This window comes from Peromyscus californicus, unplaced genomic scaffold, assembly GCF_007827085.1.
Source record: "Peromyscus californicus insignis strain IS unplaced genomic scaffold, ASM782708v3 Scaffold_17__1_contigs__length_78620276, whole genome shotgun sequence".
Lineage (NCBI taxonomy): Eukaryota > Metazoa > Chordata > Mammalia > Rodentia > Cricetidae > Peromyscus > Peromyscus californicus.
Window position 1 is genome coordinate 56290191 of NW_026294469.1, and position 22528 is coordinate 56312718.

At 40.2% G+C, this 22528-nt stretch overlaps 1 protein-coding gene across 5 annotated transcripts in view; it reads right to left on the reverse strand.

The window, feature by feature from the left end:
- Ptpn2 (protein tyrosine phosphatase non-receptor type 2) overlaps positions 1 to 22528 on the reverse strand; it is a 66341-nt gene that overhangs the window by 35083 nt on the left and 8730 nt on the right. For 3 of the 5 annotated variants that reach the window (XM_052742395.1, XM_052742393.1, XM_052742394.1), the window contains exons 2-3: positions 17948 to 18038; positions 89 to 189 (exon numbers count right to left, since the gene is read on the reverse strand). In XM_052742395.1, the coding sequence (XP_052598355.1) occupies positions 89 to 189; positions 17948 to 18038 (192 nt within the window). Of the gene's footprint in view, positions 1 to 88; positions 190 to 485; positions 538 to 17947; positions 18039 to 22528 lie in introns of those variants that run through there. The other 2 variants (XM_052742397.1, XM_052742398.1) reach the window with 2 other exon arrangements.

Below are 22528 nucleotides of genomic sequence, written 5' to 3' on the forward strand. Positions count from 1 at the left end.
CAAATGTCAAGATATACATTTAGCTGTGATTAAAGCACAGCAGCCAAGTTCCACTCTCCAGGTATCTACCCAGCACCACACTACTTGCCTGTGTTAAGATGTAACTTCTTTGTGCCTCTTCTATGTCAACTAAGCTGGCATTAATATAATCATTTTCAGTACTTTGCAGTTTAACACGACTGTGATCATCTGAAAGTAGAGAATGATAAATCGTAACTGTCATTTCAACTTTTCCATTCCTTTTTACTTGATGTCAATATTCTAAGGTAGTTATAGATGATAGGAGAAATAGAGAAAATATAAATTAACAGCAAAGGAGAGTTGATACAAATCCTAAATTACCTATTTTTTTTTTTTAAATAAGGAAGTCAAAACACAATCTTATGACTGGGTGTTGGGAAGGAAATGCTTCTGTTTGTAGTCTATCATCTACAGTAACATGAAAAACTGGCCAGCATGTGCAGTAAAACGAATAAGGCACTTACCTTACTGGAAGTGAAAAGTCATCTCAAATCTCAGTGCCTAGGAACTGAGTATCTATGAGCAAAAACATAACTGGGCTCAAACCGATGAGAACAGATTCTTCACTTCTTGGCAGCATGCATACAACTGTATTTAAATAATGCTTAAGACCGAGAAGCTAAAATAATTGGATTATCTCAACTATATTCTTTACAAGAGTACTGGAAACACTTCATTACTTAAGACTATGTTAACAGGTTGGACACATTTCTACATTTTAAAAATAAAAACTGCAGATTTAGAATTTATACTAATTTTAGTATCTAAAATGCAACACCTGACCTTGTGTTATTTAGATGAGGAAGAAAAAAAATAAGAAGCATGTAAGAACTTATCCAAGATTAACTTTTTTTTTTTTTTTTTTTTTTTTGGTTTTTCGAGACAGGGTTTCTCTGTGTAGCTTTGCGCCTTTCCTGGGACTCGCTTGGTAGCCCAGGCTGGCCTCGAACTCACAGAGATCCACCTGGCTCTGCCTCCCGAGTGCTGGGATTAAAGGCGTGCGCCACCACCGCCCGGCCAAGATTAACTGTAATTTAGAATCCTAAACATAAGATAGCCACAAGCATAAAACTAAGTTACAAACTGAATATATGATGCTTAACTTCAGAGAATATATTCTGTGATAAACTACCCCCTCAAAGAAATCTGTCTTAAATACTCACTCTTTCTACGTCTTTTCCACTTTCTCTTCCTGTTTTTGAGCTAGGGTCTCATGGAGCCAAGGGTGGCCCTCAACTGGATCTGTAGCAGAGAATGACCTTAAAATCCTGATCCTCCTAACTCTATCTCTCAAAGCTTGGGCTACACCCCCTCTCACCCACACACAGCCTTTTTTTTTTTTTCTTTTGGTTCTTCTAAACAAGGTTTCTCTGTGTAGTCCTGGCTGTCCTGGACCTCTCTTTGTAGACCAAGCTGGCCTTGAACTCCGATATCTGCCTGTGTCTGCCTCCCTGAATGCTGGGATTAAAAGTGTGTGCTACTTACTATACCAGGCTTTTGGGCTACCACTTTAAAACCAAAATCGAAACAACTACAACAAAACCAAACCCCAAACTGTCTAACCCATTTCTTCATGTGAATAAAAATGTTAAATGGCTTTAGTTTCCATACCAATGTATCTCAGATGTTTCTGTTGGACTGAACAAAAGACCTCCATAATATTACATGTCATTTGCCAAAAGAAAACTACGATCTAGCTGTAGTAAATCACATGTAGTAGTCTTCTGGGAAAAAGGATGTCAGCAAGCATTATTTTTTTTTTTCCCCGAGACAGAGTTTCTCTGTGAAACAGTTCTGGCTGTCCTGGAACTCCCTCTGTAGACCAGGCTGGCCTTCAACTCACAGAGATTCGTCTGCCTCTGCCTCCCAAGTGCTGGGATTAAAGGCAAGTGCCACCACCACCCGGCAAGCACTTTTTTAAAAGTTTTTTATTAACAGTTCAATCATCCTTTAATTGTCACACTGTACAAGATGGTGGACAGCTTCCTACTCAACAAAATAAAGACCATATGTGCCATAGATAACATATCAATGGAAGAATGAAAGCTTTTAGAGAAAGCAACACAACCACCAAAATCTAGACTCCACTACAGTGTCTCCCAAAGGAATGCAATTCCTCATATTGCAATCACAGAAGAATACAAACCAGAAGTCCCCCTGCCCCCCCCCCCACATAATCATAGTCTTTTGGCCAACATGCAACTCAGAAGGTTAGGCCCCTACACAGGGTGCTAGGAATTCAGTGTACACGCATAACACTTTCCCAAGACCAAGGCAGAGCTTAGAAGCTGAGACGAGAAGAAAAGCACAGCAGCTTAAACAGTGCTCTCTGCTCCTGGAATCCGGCTATTTTCCTTCAGTCTTTAACCCAAAACTATCAATACAGTAACCACACCCAATGACTAGAAGCACAGTAGGGCACTGGACACTATCTGAAAGCCACCCAAGGTCCAGTGCACACACAGGGCTTTGCTTCATTGTCTAACAATGATTTATCCAGTTAGTAAAAGCAAAGGGACACTGCATTCTCTCAGGTTTAAAAGACAAGTTTTAAAACTGTTAGCAGATAACAATAGAAAATAGTAATCCTTAGGAAAACATGACAGCTCTTTAGAATTAAGCACAGCTGGTAACTAAATATGTATTTTCTTCTCAGGAAAACAAACTCTCAAACGTATAGCTATATCATTATTTAGTTTTATTACGAAGACTAATGGAGAGCAGAGCATGGTGGTGCACACCGTTAATCCCAGCACTTGGGAGGCAGAGGCAGGCAGATCTCAGTGAGTTCGAGGCCAGCCTGGTCTACAAAGCAAGTTCCAGGACAGCTGGGGCTGTTACATAGAGAAACCCTGTCTCAAGAAAGCAAAAAGAAAAAGAAAAAAATTAAAAAAGAAACACATAAACTTTTTGATTCAAAAGAGATTCTAAGGAAAAACCAGTTTGTGTATGTGTGTTAACTAAAATACATTACCTTGAAATATCTAAAAAGACCACATATATATATTTCAGGAAGTGAACCCCCATCAAAACCCTAAGAGCCTGTTACTTTACAATTTCCAGTACTCAGCAAAGGTGAAGGACCCACCTTGTCACTTACTAGGAATCATTTAACAAATGCTCAGTTTGCATAATCATAAAGGTTCCCTGACAACCGGAAGTTAACTGTTTCCTTTCCCTGATTCACTAGTGTTAGTTGCTCCCCAAATCTGTGAACTGTTCATTTTAGTTTTTTTAAAAACGATTTATTTTTTTATTTACATATACACCTATGGGAGGAGTGCGCCATGTGGATGTGGATGCTCTTAAAGGTCAAAAGAGGGCTTCAGATCACCTGGAACTGGATGGAGTAAATGGCAGCTGCATGTAGATGCTGGAAGCTTGAGTCTTAAAAGGGCACATGAGCCCTTCACTGCTGAATCACCTCTTTGGAACCCCTAAATTGTTTATTTCCAACAAAGGAAACTTTTGACTTTTGAGTCAGAAAAAAAGTAGAAAGTCACTCCCCCCCCCCCCTCAGGACTCTCTGAAGTGAGATCATCAAAATAGCAAGAGTTCTACAACCTGAGCCCCAAAGTCCCCAATATTTGATCAGTATTCTATGGCTATGGTCATCTCTCTGTCTCTGTCTCTGTGTGGAGAGAGAGAGAGAGAGAGAGAGAGAGAGAGAGAGAGAGAGAGAGAGAGAGAGAGAGAGAGAGAGAGAGAGAGCGAGCGATCTTCCAAAGGATGCAGCAAGGGGAAGGAAAGAAGGAACCACACTGCCTTCCATGGGCAGGCAACCTTTCTTATCCATCCCTAACAGCACCAGCAGCAGCTCTGTAAGGAACATACTGATTATTCTGTAGGGTATTACCTGCTCTCAATTCTTATCACCGAGTGAATGAAGAAATTCAGTATCTAACAGTATAACAGTACTGTAACTTAAAAATTGGATAAAAATTAAGCCCATCCACTTCTGATGAAGTCTCTCTGCCTTCTACCCTCAGGGTTTTCTGAGAAATGGTTTCAGCTCTCAAGAAATGACTTGCTCTGTCTGTGGCTGACATATGGAGAAGCTTCCTCTTTCAACATTCACTATAAACTAAAAAAGGAAAGAACCCTGTAGATTTCACCCAATTTATCACCATGTTAAAGGCCTCTACTGCTGTAGAGTTTCACATGTCAAACAACAGAGGGGAGGGTTCATGTTCTTCACGGCAGAAACCAATCACAAACTCACAAGCTGAGCAAAGACAGGACAATTCTATGAATATAATATTATCAGATGACTTTTTCTCCTTTTATTTTCCTATTCTCTATCTACTTGTGGTAGTTCTCTGACAAGAATTCAACATATCTTATAGCTATGCCAACACTGTTCAACTCCAAAAGCTGACAGAGAATAAATTTTTTTTCATAAACTGAGCAAGGAATCCTATGCAAAGACAGAGCTAAATCCAAGTCCCATAACCACTATTATTTTCATGGAGAAGAAATATAAATCTTAGCACACATGAAAGTCTGAACATTTCAACGGTTTATTCTGCAAAACAAACAAACAAACTCGCTATAAATAGCTTCTCATTGACCAAAAATATAATGTCTTTCTTTTTAGACTAGAGCGATTTGAATTAAAGGATTTCACTCACCTAGAATAGTTCACTGCTACAGACCACTGGCCTTTAAGAAATTCCAATCATCTTTATGCTGATCAGACTGCGTGAGAGGAATAGGGAAGGCCTAGATAGATAAGAGTTTCCTTATGATCATGTTCAACCATTGACCCTCTAATTCTATGTATTGATTAAGGGGCAATATGACTCACTGGGGTCTATGGATAAGGCAGCTCCACTATTCTGACCTAGAGTCCTAATGCAGGATGTAAGCCCAGAGGGTAGAGTGCTGGCCTAGAACCCCAGAGGACTTGGGTTCAATTCCCTATCACCTCCTAACCCGGGGATGGTGGCACACAGGACTGTCATGCCAGCAGGAATATCACAAATTTAGAGTCATCCCAGCCTCAGCAACTCCTGACCAATGTGAGACTGTCTTAAACCCACCACTCTAACATTTAGTCTATGTGCTTGTATTAAACAAAAGGTCATGTCCAACTTTCAGTTCGGTACTAGGTTCCTCTTTTAGAACCACATACTTCCAATACACCCTATGTTAGGTAGACTACTGAAAAAGAAAACAACATGAGAAGGAAAAGATGGAGTGGCTGGACTTGATCAGTCTTTATTTTCACCAATGAATCATCCTTAATATACTGATGGCCAACTATAAAATCTCTGACATTCCTATTATAGCTTCAACTTTTTTAGGAATTTGAAAATTCGACTTCATTTCTTTATTTTAGTGGATCCCCCCCAAATTCTGAATACAGGTAGTTCTGGAAGGCAAGCCATTCTTCCCACGTGACAAGATTCTGGGTCACTTAGTCAGCAAGGAGGGAACACTCAGGTCCCCAGTCATTAATAATTTTCTTTTTAAAGTTATGCTCTTGGTAGCCAGGGACCATCAGGTTCACTATTGACTCCCACCTCTCAAGGATTATGATGCCTAGGACCAAGTGTTAAAGAATACTAAATTAAAAAACATGGAAAGAAAAAAATCAAAAATATGGAAAGATACTGGTCCAATTCACACCTAGCTGTAATTCTCCCAGCTTTACACACATTCATTTATGAGTATATAAAACTTCATAATTTTATATGTATGTTGTTATATATGTAGTATAGAACTATTACTTCACCACAAATGTACAGTGTGCTCTTTCACTGAGTCACATTTCCTTCACCCTATCTCTAATTCCATCACTAAAAACATCACTTAGTACAGTATCTACTACTAAAATTTATTATTTCAAGAATGTTATAGGCTGTGTGTTGTGGCACACATCTTTAGTCCTAGCACTGAGGAGGCAGAGACAGGTCAATTTCTATGAGTCTAAGACCAGGCTGGTGGTCCACATAGCAAGTTCTAGAACACCTAGGACTATACAGTAAGGCCTCACTTCAAAAAAAAAAAGTTACACAGGGGCTGGTAAAATGGTCCCTATTTAAAATGCTCACCATGCAAGCCTGACAACCAAAATTTAATGCCTGAAATCCATGGTGAAAGATGAGCACCAGATCCCAAAAGCTGTCCCTGACTTCTACTCTTGAACCGTAACATGTACATTCTCACGTATACCCACAGACAATAAATTTCAAAAGAAAGTTTTATATAAAAATATATATAAAAGACCAGGTGGAGGTGGTCCATGCCTTTAATCCCAGCACTCAGGAGGCAGAGGCAGGTGGATCTCTGTGAGTTTGAGGCCAGCCTGGTCTACAAAGTAGTTCCAGGTCTATACAGAGATATCCTGTCTTGAAAAACTAAACAATAACAACAACAAAAACATATCGTTATGTAACCTTCTGACACTGGATTTTTTTTTAACTCTCAATCTAAATCCTTTGAGATCTACCCAAGTTGTATATATCAATAGTTTGTTCTTTTTTATTGTTGAGCAGTATCCAAGAACATGAATTTATGGTCACCCGTTACTGAAAGACATTTGGGTTGTTCCCAATTTGAGCTCATTACAAATAAAGCTGTCGCCGGGCAGTGGTGGCGCACGCCTTTAATCCCAGCACTCGGGAGGCAGAGCCAGATGGATCTCTGAGTTCAAGGCCAGCCTGGGCTACCAAGTGAGTCCCAGGAAAGGCGCAAAGCTACACAGAGAAACCCTGTCTCGAAAAACCAAAAAATAAAATAAAATTAAACAAATAAAGCTGTCATGAACATTCATTTACATATCTGTGCATTGATGGGACTTTCATTTCTCTGAGATAAATGCTGAGAAATCTAATTGCTAGGTCATAGAAGTATACATTCGGGTCTTTGGAAAGTAGTTATATTCCTGGTGTCTTTAATCCCAGCAGTTGGGAGACAGAGGCAGGCAGACCTCTGAGTTTGAGGCCAGCTCAGTCTACAAAGAAGAGTTCCAGGACAGCCAGGTCTACACAGAGAAACCCTGACTAGGAGGGAAGGCAGGCAGAGTAGCCATGCCATTCCCATCAGCCACTTAGGACATCAAGCTTCTCTACAATCCTGAGTATCTGCTCTAATTGTTCCAGTAGGTATGTAATGATATTGCACCACCATGGTCTTAACTAGTGTTTCTGATAGCTAATGATGTTTTTCATATGTTCACATGTTTATCTGCCTTCTGTACTTCATACCTTTTGTCCACCACCCACCCCCAGATAGGGTTTCTCTGTGTGGCCCTGGTTGTCCTAGAACTTACTGTGCAGATCAGGCTGGCCTCGAACTCAGATCCACCTGCCTCTGCCTCCCAAGTGCTGGGATTAAAGGTCTGAACCACTGTGCCTGGCTCCCCTTTGTCCATTTTCTAATTAGCCTATTTCAATATTTTCCTAGTCAATCTGTATTCATCTCATTCTCCAAAACTTTTAAATGTTCATTTAGTCCTTTTTTTCTTTGAGACAGGGTCTTACATATCCATAACTGGTCTGGAACTCCCTATGTAGATCAGGCTGGCTGTGAACTCACAGCATTCCCCTGCCCTAGTCTCCAAAGTGTTGGATTGAAGGCATGGACCACCATTTGACAACAGAGTTGCTTTATTTTTCTGAACAAGGACTTTTATTCTGTAGCCCAGGTGGATCTGGAACTCACAGTATTCCCCTGCCCTGGCCTCCCACGTACTAGAGTTATAAACATCTCTCTCTCTCTCTCTCTCTCACACACACACACACACACACACCACGCATACATACAGCTATTACAACTCACTAATTTTTAAAAAATGACATAGTTTATGTTTTTGGTGTCATCCTAAACCATCTTCAACAGCCTGAGATCCAGAATTTTCTCCTGTTCACTTCTTCTCGACAGTTACTATCTCCCCCCCACCCCCACCCCCTTGTATTTAAATATTTAGTAGAAGAATACCTTAGGACAATGTAAATAACTTGTTTCAACATTTATTATTCAGCATCTTATGTAAAGGTGGAACTTTCACTATTTGCATCTTACTTATTTATATCTTAGTATTATTATAGGCTCATGGATTCCTACTTTACTCAACAGGTAAAAAATCATTATTTTAATGTTCAAGTTACCCTGGGATTGGCCAGTGGACTTCAAGCGGGGTTTGGTGTCTTTATGACACACTCTTATCAGTTCTTGTTTGTTGTTTAAGTCATATCCTTACTTTCTAGAAATTTAAGACATTCTAAGCTCTTCCTTCTTATTTATTTGGTTTTTCAAGACACGGTTTCTCTGTGTAGCCCTGGCTGTCCTGGACTTGCTCTGTAGACCAGGCTGTCCTTGAACTCAGAGATCCGCTTGCCTCTGCCTCCCAAGTACCTCCAAGTGTCAAACACCACCACCGCCCAGCCCTTACTTTTTTTTTTGAGACAGGGTCTCACTCTAGTTCTGGCTAGCCTCAGAGATCAGCCTGTCTCTGTATCCTGAGTGCTGTAATTAAAGGCATGTGCCATCACACCCAGCCCTTTTTCTTTTTTTGAGACAAGGTCTAGCAATGAAGTTCAAGCTGGCCTTCAGCTCACAAACCCCCTGCCTTTGACTCTGGAGTGCTGGGAACTCAGGCATTTGTCACCACACCTGTCTAAGGGATTACACTTTGTTCCAGTCCCAGAAATCAGCCAGTTGTCCAAAGAGCCCTTTTTCCTCTTAGTAAAGAATGAACTCGAATTACTAAAGCTAAGCATGCCAAGTGCCAACAGGGCATCACTGTTCTTAAGACTTCCCAATGAGGCTGGAGACACGGCTCGGGATTGTTAAGGGAATATGCTCTTGCAAAAGATAGGAGTTTGGTTCCCAGAACCCATATCAGGCAACTCACAACAACATGTAACTCCAGCCCCAGGTGTACTGACTCTTCTGGGCTTCACAGACACCTGGACACCTGCCCATGTGGACATACCCACCCATTCCCACACAAATGTATGCACATACTCACATAAACATAAAAGTAAAATGTTTTTTAAAAAAACAAGATTTAGTGAAGGCCAATTTATGTATGTGGACATGGCTACCTACATTCAAACCTATCTTTATAACTGAACAAGCACTCTACCCCTGAGCAACATATTCCCAGCCCTATCTATACATCAATTCTCACTGAAAACCAGGCCCTTGCACACAATACAGCAACTCTACCCAACAGTACAGGGCTTACTTTCTTACCTGTTACACAAGGTCTTAGATCTTTGCTTTAAGGACATTATCACTTTTACACATCTTTTTAACAGCCCCAAGGGTTCTTAAATTGAATTATTTGATGAGTGAGAAGGAACGTATAGTGGTTTACCCCCACCCCCTTTTTAGACAAGGTCTCTCTATTATGTAGTCCTGACTGTCCTGGAACTCACTCTGTAGACCAGGCTGGCCTTGAACTCACAGAACCTTGAACTCAAGAGATCCATCTGCCTCTACCTCCTGAGTTCATGGATTAAAAGCATACACCATGGCTGAGTAATGGTATTTTCAATACTCCCTTTGCTATTCTACTATCCACTAATAGTAAAATAAATAAATAGATAAATAAAAATCAAAAATTAAAAATACCCTCGCTATAAGTGAATGAAAATGGAAGCTAATATATAAAATAGCCATCTTAAGATATACAGTTAACAAACATTAAAAACAAAAAATAAAACCCCCCCAAAACAACAACAAGAAAAAAACATACACACAATTTTCCAAAATGTTGGGCAAAGGAATTTATGTCAACATGCCAGAGATATTTGCCCATCCATGTATACTCTGAACTAGTCACAACAGCCAGAAAATAAAACCAACTTAGATGTCCTCAGCCCAGCATTTGTCTACTGTCACCAAAACAAACAAAAACAACCTGAACAGATCTTTAGTGAGGGACAGAAACTCCAGTCTTAGAAGGAGTGAGGACAGAGGAAGGCTCCACTTGATAAAGAATCAACAATCGCTTCTTGCCTTTTGGCTAAGATCAAGTGTAGGAATCAACAGATTAACTGTTAGGATTTCAGTCTTTATTTCTGTCTAAAGTTGTTTTTTTTTAAATTATGTATACAGTGTTCTGCCTGCACACCAGAAGAGGGGGAGGGGGCAGGGAGAGCCTTGGAAAACAAAGGGGGAAATCAGGGAAATGAGGCACAATGAGATATATTTGGAGTTCAAGAGCCAATCTGGGCAACATCACAGGATGCTTTTTCAAAAGAGAAACAATAAAAGAGGGATAGAGGTATAACCTCATAGTATAGCACTCGTCTAAGACGCATCAGGTCCTGGGTTCAATTCCCAGAACCACAAAAAGGGGAGTGAGGGAAAGAAACATAAAAGAGTTGTTTCCAAGTCTCTGATGACACATTCTATGTACTTACAAATGTTCTCTAGGAAGAACCCTGTGAACAATCTACACTTTACATAAATAACCACAATGAGTGTACTGATAACAGTTCATCTGTGTGCTTAACAGCTCTTAAGAGTTTTCTCATAAAACTAGAATCCAATGATTGCCTAGTCACTCATGAGCCTAACACCATGGTTTGGACTTCATACAGAATAAACAGTTCCATTTCTATAAATGTTTAAGCATTAATAGAAGTTTAAGCATTTTAAGCTACAGACTGCTCTGCTAAGGTCTTTTCTTTCCCTGCATAATCAACTCTAGCTCTTTCACTAAATTCTGGTTCTTTTATACTCTGAATCCACTCCAGTTCAGTTGATGGCTTGCAGAAATGAATTATTAAAAGGACAAATAGGTCTGATTCAACCTTGATTAAAACTGAGTACTAAAAATAAATTTTAAAAACTTTGGACAGGGCCTGGAGAGATGGTTTAGAGGTTAAGAGCACTGGTTGTTCTTCCAGAGGTCCTGAGTTCAATTCCCAGCAACCTTACATGGTGACTCACAACCATCTTTAATGAGATCTGGTGCCCTCTTCTGGTGTGCAGGCAGAACACTGTATACATAATTTAAAAAAAAACAACTTTAGACAGAAATAAAGACTGAAATCCTAACAGTTAATGAAAAAGCTTTTAAATAAAAATCTTTCAACAATGACTGAGAACTTAAAGCACTAAACTAAAATTTCATCTGTATTTTAAATTTTGTATTTGATAAGGAAAATAGCAAATAGCTACTTCTAAATTTAAGTTAAATATATATTTACTCTAGTAATTATTATATAACTGAATTAGGTTAGTCTTAGAATTTTTCTCAGATACAGAGTTCTATATATTTCCCCTACTATATCAAACTTAATAGTGTGGTCCAAATTTCCCATTTTCTCTTTTTGAATATGACAAAACCTTTGTAAATGTATTTACTTATTTTTATATGGATGACAGTTTTGTCTGTATTATGTTATGTGTACCATGTGTGTGGCTGGTGCCCATGGAGAGCAGCAGAAAGCATCGGATCCCCTGGAACTGGATCTAACTGGAGTTAGAGAGAGTTTGTGAGCCACTTGTAGGTGTTGTGAAGTGAACCCAGGTGCTCTGCAAACGCAAGTACTCTTACCCACCGAGCCATCTCTTTGTCAAGAACAATTTGCATTTGTTCATTTCTTGCATTTGAAGTACTCAACAATGACATCACTAGTCTGAGATTCTTTGGCATTGTCTTTACCCATGATAAAAGTGCAACTAAGCACTTTACAAAGTTGACCCTGTTAGTTATTTCCCTAGCTTACTCATTTCCCTAGCTTCTTATCGTCAGCCTTAATGAGGTTGATTTGGTGCTCAGGAAATTTGACATACATCACAGGTGGACAAAAGCACACAAAGATAATCATGCTGCTACTGTATGAATTCCATTTGCTAGGATGAGGGCATTCTTCAGCACCTCTTGCAAAGTAAAATTAATATTCATTATACTTCCAGCAGCAATACTTTCATAGGCTACAGAGGATTAGGGATGAAGCCAATCTTGAATTAACTCAAATCTCTGCCTCTATGAGATTCTGTGACAGGCAAAGAGATAAATCAATTTCTTTGTAAACACTGTGTCTTATTACATCCATGAGTACACGTGATCTTAGCACTTTGTAGACAGAGGAGGAGCATCAAGGCCAAATTGAGTTAAAGAGTGAGACCCTGGTCAGGCAGTAGTGGCGCATGCGTTTAATTCCAACACTCAGGAGGCAGAGGCAGGCAGATCTCTATGAGTTTGAGGACAGCCTGATCTACAGTGCAAGATCCAGGACAGGCACCAAAACTACACAGAGAAACCCTGTCTCAAAAAAAAAAAAAAAAAAAAAAAAAAGAGTGAGATCCTTTCTCAAAAAGCCAAAAATAAGGCTAGATGTAGTGGCTTAAACCTGTAACCCCAGTATTTGGGAAGCTGAGGCAGGAGAGTTGCCACAACTGAGGTCAGCCTGAGATACAGTATGAGACTTGTCTCAAAAAATATCCATAGAGCTGGAGAGACAAGATGCCTCAGCAGTTAATACCTGATGCTCTTCCAGAAGACGAGTTTTAATTCCCCAAACCCACAACAGCAGCTCACAACCAGCTGTAACTCCAGTCCCAGGGTATCCAACACCTTCTAGCTTCCTCGGGTACAGACAGACCTTCATGCAGACAAAACCTCCATCAACATAAAATAAAAATACTTTTTAAAAAAGCCCATGAACATAGAAGTGTCAATTTGTCCCTTATAATTCTATTCATATTTGCTTAATGTGAATATTTAAACTTAAAACTAATTTATTAACTGTATACAAACCTCTGCACTAATACATACTTCTTCATAGGAAATAACTATGCTGCCGGGTGTAGTAATGCACACCTTTGATCCTAGCACTCAGATGCAGAGAAGGAGGATCTCTGTGTTCCAGGACAGCCTGCTCTACAGAACATGTGTCAGGACAGCCAAGACTACACAGTGAGACTATGCGCAAGGGAAAATTAAAAAAAAAAAAAAAGAAAGAAAGAAAGAAAGAAAAAAGGAACCATGTCATTTCACTGGAGAAAAGAGGCAGGAAGACAAGAAGCCTCTAACTTGAAGACAAGAAGCCTCTAACTTTTTGTTCTTTTCTCTCCACCCATCAACTCATCCAAATGTATATTTACTGAGAATATTCTTGTTTTGTAGCAGCAATGAACTATGATTTTATGACCTGCCATATTACTAGAAGCATAAATTTACAGAAATTTTATTTATTTATGTGGTTTTATGAAACAGGGTCTTACTCTGGCCCTGGCTGGTCACTCACTATGTAAAGTTGGCCTCAAACTTTATAGTGACCACCCTGTCTCTGTCTCCTGAATGGTAGAATTACAGGCATGTACCACCACACCCAGCTTCCTTCTATCCCCTTAGCATAACTATTTCACATATATAAACCTTGAGGACATTATGTCAAGTGTAAGAAGCCAATCACTAAATGACAAATATCACATGCTCCCAAAGTAACCGAGTTAATAAAGACAGAAAGCAGGAAAGTGGGTTCAGGGGCTAAAAGAAGAAAATAGGGACATCTAGTAGGTAGAGTCTCAGTTATGCAAAACAGTCAAGCTAGAAAGATCTATTGCTTATCAATGTCCACATGTGCAATATTGGAATGCACATCTAAAATCTGCTACAAGTGCAAATTTATTTTAAGTATTTTTGTTTTGTTCCTTTGAGACAGGTTCCAATGTAACCCAGGTACCCCTAACTCCTAATCCTCTTGCCTCCACCTCCCAAGTGCTAGGATTAGAGACATGTGCTACCACACCTAGAATGTTATGTATTTTAACACCAGACACGCACACACAAACTCATCACCCATGAAAAAAAGACACTGAAGACCTGATATTCTTTCTTTTATACTGAAGAGTAAACTACTGGGGTATCTACCTCTATACCAAATAGTAAATAAAGACTTCAAAATCTAGCAATGACCTCCAACAGCATAAAGGCATTGCTCTTTTCACCCACCTAAGGTCTTGCCCATCTTCTAGACTGTTTCAGTTACATGAGACAACTGAAATATCTCGGGATCAAAACAAAGTAGACTTCAAATTCTATTTTAAAATATCCCTTTTTGATTTGTTTATTATATTCAACTTCCTAATCTAGTACATCAGTTTGAGCACCAGTGACCACAGGAAGACTATATAAACCACATAAGGAATAAAAATAAGTTGCTGGGTTTTTGAAATTATTTATTTATTTATTTAATGTGCGTTAGTGTTTTGCCAGCACATATATGTGTGTGAGGGTGTGGGATTCTCTGGTTCTGGAGTTACAGACAATTGTGAGACGCCATGGGGGTGCTCAGAACTGAACCTGGGTCCTCTGTAAGAGTAGTATATTTGGTTCTTAACTCCTGAGCCATCTGTCTAGGCCCAATATTTTAGAAGTTACTATAATAAATCACAAAAAAAGGCAAAAAAGGTCTGGACCAAGCTAGTACATACCTATAAGAAAACATTTAAGACAAAGTGAGACCCTGTTTAAAAAAAACAAAAACAGAAACAAAAACTCAGAGACGCCTTTAATCCTAGCACTTGGGGAAGGAGCCCTCTCCGGGGGATGCGACCAGAGCGGACTGAACATTCTGCCTGAGGCCAACTCAGGGCCCAGCTGTCGATCCTGTGAAACCCAACAACTTGGAGGTGCTGGTGAGATTGCCCTACTGAACAACCTGCTCAGCTGAGATCCATTCGGGAGAGGTTTCAGAACCCTGCAGCCTTCAGTCTGAGGAAACAAGATCAGCTGAGGAGTTGACGAATGAGCAAAACGGGACCTGAGAACACAAAAGAAGGCACTGCCCTGCCACTGAACCAGATCACCAGAATCATAAACCCACCCTACACCGACTGGGAACAGGTAAGCCTCCATCTCCGGACTGGCAGACCAGGTGTCTAGCCCCTAGGTCCCAGTCATCAGAGTCCCAGGGACCAGAAAGCTACCTTTCCCTGCACCCCCACCAAAAGAAAACATTTAAATATATCATGGAAGTGAAAATTATAACTATTTACTTACTAGTTAGATGATGTGGGAGATGAATAAGGAATCTGTTTCCAGTTTTAGCAAATATGTAAATAGTGGTACCAGCTACAAAAATAAGAATTAAGCAATATGGGGAATAACCACACCATTGGATTCTGTTAGCTAAGACTAACTCAGAGTCTAGACACAATGAGTCTGAGGATGACACAGGACAAGAGATGGACAATTTGCAAACATCTGTTTGAAGTTAAGAAGGATTGCAGATGAACTATGAAGTCATGGAAATAAAGATGACAACTGAACCCTCAGATAATGAGATCATTCATAGAGTGAGGAGAGAGAAAGATCATTGAAAATAATGTTAAACTGAGGATGGGAGGTTCTAAAACTGGGTGAGAAGACAGAAAAAGAAAAACAAGTGTTTGAGAGGGAAGACCCAGTCAGCAATCTCACAGGACAGAAGGGAAGAGGAGACTGTGTCTGAAAGCCAGAAAGGTGGCAGTCTTTAAATATTTCAATGACAAGGATGTAGCAGAAGCATGGGGGGTGGGGGGGTGGGGTGAAGGAGGCACAGGTGCTCAGGATGAACAAGAGTAGAAGCTATTGTTCTTTAATGTTGGTTTTTTTGGATTCTTTCTTTCTTTTTTTTAGTTTTTCGAGACAGGGTTTCTCTGTGTAGCTTTGCGCCTTTCCTGGAACTCGCTTTGGAGACCAGGCTGGCCTCGAACTCACAGAGATCCGCCTGGCTCTGCCTCCCGAGTGCTGGGATTAAAGGCGTGCGCCACCACCGCCCGGCTTTTTTTGGATTCTTGAGACAAGGTTTCTCTGTGTAGCCCTGGCTGCTTACTCTGTAGGCCAGGCTGGCCTCAAACTCAGAAATCCATCTGCTTCTGCCTCCTGAGTGCTAGGATTAAAGACATGCACCATCACTGCCTGGCTTCTTTTATTTATTTATCTATTTGTTTATTTATTTTTTAATTTTATGTGTATGGGTATTTTGCCCACATCTATGCACCCCTTGTGTGCCCAATGCCTGCAGAGGCTAAGAGGGGGCATCAGATTCTCTCCAACTGGAGTTGCAGATGCTTGTGAGCTAACAGGTGGGTGCTGGGAATTAAACCCAGGGCCGCTGAGAGAGTAGCCAGTGCTCTTAACCTCTAAGCCATCTCTCCAGTCCCAGAATGTATTCCTTTAAAAACTGTTGTGTACATGCCTAGATCTATATAGGTAATAAAGCAAGGGAAAGGAATGGAAAGGCAGATTTATGTAGTAAAGGGAGAAAACACAGAGAGAAAGCAGGTAAAAACAGCAAGGTCCATGAGGAGGAAGGAGGACTGAGGTCCAAAGGACTAGACAAGAAACGCAGAAGCAAAGCTCTACTCCTGGGACTTCAGGAATGCTATGAGCTGAGGTGCTTTCCAGGTAGTAGGTTATAGCTCAAGTGCTATTTCTTGACTCTAAACTGTGTCTAAATCTCCAAGGGATGAAGAATACAAAGTGTTCCAAAATGGGGGCTTCATGAATTGAAGAATTAAGGTCAAAGAGATCTTAAATTATAACAGGTAAATAGTTATGAATAATAGATTGGTTAAGGAAGGATGTGGCAACACTTTAGTAAGCAAAAAGTCAAAAAATTAAAGAACCCAGTGCTGTGAAAAAGCATATATACTCCAAGTGAAATAGTTAATAACAAAAACAAAGCAAAAATAAAACAAAACAATAAACAACAAGAAACAGTGCTATCACACAGAAAGTGGCAGCAGCTACTTTCAAGGCAGCAGTAGAGTTTAAGATTTCAAGGGTAGAAGCTGAGTGTGGTTTAGGAGGCTGAGACAAGTTGGAGGACTACACAGGAGACACAGGAAACCCTGCCACAAAATAAACAATCCTCCTTTCTTTTTTTCTTTCTTCCTGGGCAAAAACACTGAAGGTCGCCGGGTGGTGGCAGTGGTGGCGGCGGCGGCGGCGCGCGGCACTCAGGAGGCAGAGGCAGGCGGATCTCTGTGAGTTCGAGGTCAGCCTGGTCTACAGCGCGAGATCCAGGAAAGGCGCAAAGCTACACAGAGAAACCCTGTCTCGAAAAACCAAAAAAAAAAAAAAAAAAGAAAAACAAACAAAAAAAACACTGAAGGTCAAAGTAGAGAGTGCTCAAAAGGTCTAGGAACTCTAAGGCTGGTGTTTCCTGAGAGACATTAGGACGCCTAGGATGAAGGAAGGCTGGAGTGGATGACAAGAAACACAGTAAGTGGCTATGGTGCCTGGAGAAGAGAGCTGCACAGGGAAGGAAGAGCTTTGGTAGATACAGGTCGTTTCACTGTCAGGCTGAGGAACTCTGGATGAGACTGGGAAATGCTCAGATGTTATAGGAAGCAAGACTAATGAGCATCCTCCATCTGAGACCAAGAAACAGGTTCACTGCCGAATTCTACCATGTTAGAATAGCTAATAAAATGCTCCTCAAACCAAAGGGATGGGAAGGTGACTAAGTAAGTCTAGTTCTTGCTATGTAAGTGTAAGGCATGGCAGGTGGATGTGGCCACCTGACTGTAATCCCAGGACAAGTTATAACAGAGCAGGGGAGCTAGCCAGACTAGCTGGAGTAGAGTTTTGGTTCAGGCAAAGACCCTCCCCCTGATATAGAAGGTGGAGCATCATCAAGGAAGACACCTGACACATGTGTGTGCACACACATGAGAAAATGTAGATATTAAGCCTGCTGTGGTGGCTGACACGTACAATTCCAGCATTCTGGAGGCTGAGGCAAGAGGACTGCTGCAAATTTGAGGTTAGCATATGCTACACAGTAGCTTCCAAAACAGCCTGGACTACACAGTGAAGCCCTGTCTCAAACAAAACAAAAAAAGTATATAAATTTTTAAAAAATGCTGTACTAGTCAATCTACCCCAAACCCTCTATTTCACTGTATCATGTCTGCTGAAACAAACTGAAAAACACACACATGCATATAAACCCACAGTACTTACATGGGCTTACATCTCTGTATCTGTTTCGATTTCTGTTTTCTGGAAACTTGGCCACTCTATGAGGATAGTCATGGGACTCATTTCGAATTTCCTTAAAATAACAAAAATATATTTTAATATCCCTGCTAAATTTTATATAACAACACATATCCTCCCAGCCAATATAGAATAACATTAAGCACTTACGTTTAAGTACTGTACAAAGCACAGTGTTTACGTCATCGCAAACCTCACAACACTAAAGGAAATGACCCATGCTTTAATGAATTAAATAATTTGCCAAAGGTCAAGTATGTAGTGAGTGGCAGCCTCAAGACCAAGTCAAGATTCTTCAGACACTGAAGTCTTTATCTACTTACTACTTATTAAATTCCCTCAAATAAGCAGAAACACTTTACAGAGCAGAATTAATGCAACAGAATTAGACATATCACATTCAAATACTGATTAAAACTCTTATTGTGCCGGGTGGTGGTGGTGGTGGTGGTGGTGGTGGTGGTGGTGGTGGTGGTGGTGGTGCACGCCTTTAATCCCAGCACTTGGGAGGCAGAGGCAGGCGGATCTCTGTGAGTTCGAGGCCAGCCTAGTCTCCAAATCGAGTTCCAGGAAAGGCGCAAAGCTACACAGAGAAACCCTGTCTCAAAAAAACAAAAACAAAACTCTATTGTATCTACCTGAATTTTAAAGTTTTTATCTTAAAATTTCTACATTTCTTTTTAAAAACTTTCTTGCCACATAATTGGTACTTTGAGAGTAAAAATATTTCTAAAATTTACTTCTAGGGCTATAAAGGTTTAGCAACAATGTACAGGCTCACTTTAGGACCCATAAGGTCCTCTTTCTCCAAACCAATGTCTGTATTTGCACTGAGCCACTGGTGTGTCCATAATGGCCTGGTGTCATCTACTAGATACATTATTCCAAGAACTCATCAGGTCAAACAGAAATACTTTTAAAAAAAATCCAAAAAAGAATGCTACAATGAAAGTTCCGACTTTGCTCACATTACTCTAAATTCTAAATATATACATATAAATTATATATTTAACATTTTTTTTTTGTTTCGTTTTTTGAGACAGGGTTTCTCTGTGACACAGACCTGGCTGTCCTGGATCTCACTCTGTAGCCCAGGCTGGCCTTGAACTCACAGAGATCTTCCTGCCTCTGCGTCCTGAGTGCTGGGATTAAAAGCGTGAGCCACCAACCAGCTAGATAGTCTCTTCTTTATGGAGGAAATTTCAAGACAGCCTAATTATTACTGATTACTCTTATTCAGATCTACAGTGAAAAAGGGCATGTGGGCAGAGAGAGATAGAAAATGTGCATGTGGAGAGAAAAAGAGCACTAAGAAGTTTAATGCTGCCAACATGTGTTGGATTTTCTCTCTCTCTCTCTCTCTCTTTTTTTTAAATTTAAGGTCATCATATGATTCTACTCAGTATAAAAATGGAACATTTAGTGTTATCATACCAATCTTGCCAAATTCACTTGGCTCCTTCATACGATAGATTTTTTTTTTTAAGATTTATTTATTTATGCATACAGTCTTCTATCTGCATGCATGCCTGCATGCCAGAAGAGGGCACCAGATCACATTATAGATGGTTGTGAGCCACCATATGGTTGCTGGGAATTGAACTCAGGACCTCTGAAGAACAGGCTACTCTTAACCTCTGAGCCATCTCTCATACGATAGATTTATAAACTCTAAAACCACAGAAATATACCCTGAAACACTAAGAATTTTCCAAAACCTATTAATAGCTAATATAACTCATCTATCTTTGGTATGTCCTTGACAGTAGCTTATTACAAGTATGCAGTTCAATAAAAATTTGCCTTGCTTGCTAGGCAGTGGTGATGTACACTTTTAATCCCAGCACTCAGAGAGACAAGAGGCAGGTGGATCTCTGTGAGTTCGAGGCCAGCCTGGTCTATACAGTGAGTTCCAGGACAGTAAGAGCTACACAGAGGAACCCTGTCTCAAAAAACAAACAAACAAAAAAGGAGAATAAAATTTACCTTGCTGGATATAACAGTTTCCCCTTTAAGGCAAAAAGGGGAAAATCGCTTTTAATATTGTGCATATCAAATAAAAGCACAGGAGAGCTGGGCATAGGTGACACATGCATCTGGGAGAGGGATGAGTGCCTTGAGTTTGAAGCTAGCCTCGGCTACAATACCAAGTGCCAAGCAGGGATACACAAAAGCTTATCTCAAAGAGAGAGAACCAGATGGTGGTGGTAGGGAAGATTTGAATATAAGACTAAGCTATTTTTATTTATGTATATACAGATGTAAAGATGTGTGTATGTATACATATATATTTTGGAGATTTCAGAATCTGAAATAAGTGGTGTGTGTGTGTGTGTGTGTGTGTGTGTGTGTGTGTTTATATACATATATACTAAAGACAGATCTTTTTTCTTTTTTTTGGTTTTTTGAGACAGGGTTTCTGTGTAGTTTTGGAGCCTGTCCTGGATCTTGCTCTGTAGACCAGGCTGGCCTTGAATTTACAACTCACAGAGATCCGCCTTGGCTCTGTCTCTCAAGTGCTGGGATTAAAGGTATGCACCACCACCACCACCACCACCACCACCACTACCACCACCCAGCAAAGACAGATCTTATAATTAACTTGAAGTAAGTAATACCTGGTCTAAATTACAAATTCTAGGCAAGAGGGGAATTTACTGCAGTGCAGTTATTGGAATTAGGATAAACAAATCCTTTTGGTTAAAAATCTTTCTGTTTTGTTACATATTGAAACGGCCTGTTCATTTTAAATGGATGTACCTATAAAAATCTTAGGCTGTAGAGCTGGCTCAGTAGGTAAAAGGGATTGCCATACAAACTTAACTTGGAGTCCAGGTGGATCCTTGTGAGTTTGAGGCCAGCATGGTCTACAGAATGTGTTCCAGAACAACCAGAGCTACATATAGAAACCCTGTCTTGAAACCTCCTCCTCCCGAAAAAGGAAATGCCCAAGTCATAAGGAGAGCTGCTAACAGGGAGTGGAACCAGCCCAAGAGAAAGAAGTGTGTTGCAGTCAACAAAGTTGAACGGTGTTGGAGATCTGAAGAGTGTTTGACATCAGAGATGAAGAGTTGAGTTTGCTCAACTGGTTTTTGGTCTTGCTTTAGTCCAGTATTTTCCTGCATTCTGGAATGGTAATGCATATCCTGTGCCATTATATGTTGGAAGTATGTGATCTGCTTTTTGATTTTGATTTTTACAGGTGATTACAGTTAAGAGTGAATGAATCTCAGAAGAGACTGAACTTTAAAACATTGTTGAGACTGTGAACTTTTAAAGTTTGATTAAATGAATTTTGCATTATGATATTATTACAAGCTTATGGAGACCAAGAATGGGATGTGGTAGTTTGAATGTAATTGGCCCCCATAATCTCGCAGGGAGTGGCATTATTAGGAGGTGTGGCTTTGTTGGAGTGAGTATGGCCTTGCTGGAAATGTGTCAACGTGGGGGCAGGTTTTGAGGTTTCCTATGCTCAGGATACTTCCCAGTGTCTCTGTTGACTTCCTGTTGCCTGCAAGATATAGGACTCTCAGCTACTACTCAAGCATCACATCTGCTTGTATGCCACCATGCTCTCCATCATGATGATAATGGACTGAACCTCTGAAACTGGAATCGATCCCCCGCAATTAAATGTTTTCCTTTATAAGAGTTGCTGTGGTCATGGTGTCTCTTCCTAACAATAGAAACCCTAAGACATAACCTGAGTTTGATCCCCAGAACCCACTGTGGAAGGACAGAAATACTCCCAAAAGTTTTAGGTGACCTCTACACACGGATGGCATGAACAGACTGTCCTTACACAAGTAACAAAAAAACCTTATTGTGTCAAATGATAATTTTTTTTCTACATTGTATCAACTTAAAAGGGCTAAGATTTCTTGCAAAGTTTTTGTTAGCTTGGTTTCTTTTGATTGGTTTTTTTAGATAAGATATTGCTTTGTAGCCCTGGCTGGTCTCAAATTCATGGCAAACCTCTTGTTCTCAGACTTCTAAATTCTGGGATTACATAACACTTAGCTTACAAGCTTACAAGTGTTTTTGTTTGTTTGTTTGAAGTAATGCTTACTTTTAAAATACAAAATATTCTGAGTATGGTGGTATATATGCTTGCAATTACAGCACGTTGGAAGTAGAGGCAGGAGGATTTAAGTCCTTTCCCATCTTAGTGCACTTACACACCATGGCTCTGACTTTTTCAGCTTGAGATACAGCAAAGTTCTTTATCCTTCCAATTCCTCAGACATAAGATTTGGCCTTGGCATAGATTTTAGCAACTGCAGCATTTGTTTTTCTTTCTTTTCACCTTGTCCATCCTGGTGGCCCAGGCCTGCAAACCCAAGCACTAGGCCAGTAACTTACAGAGACCTAGGTTAAAAATGTCTGTATGGGGGGTGAGGGGCGGGTGGCAAAACTGGTTATGGTTCAGTGGTAGAACATCTGCCTAGCATGTTTGAAGCCATGGTCTTGATTACTAGTACCCCCAAAAGAAACAAAAACACACAAATCCAACAACTTTCACCAGATATGATGACCCATGTC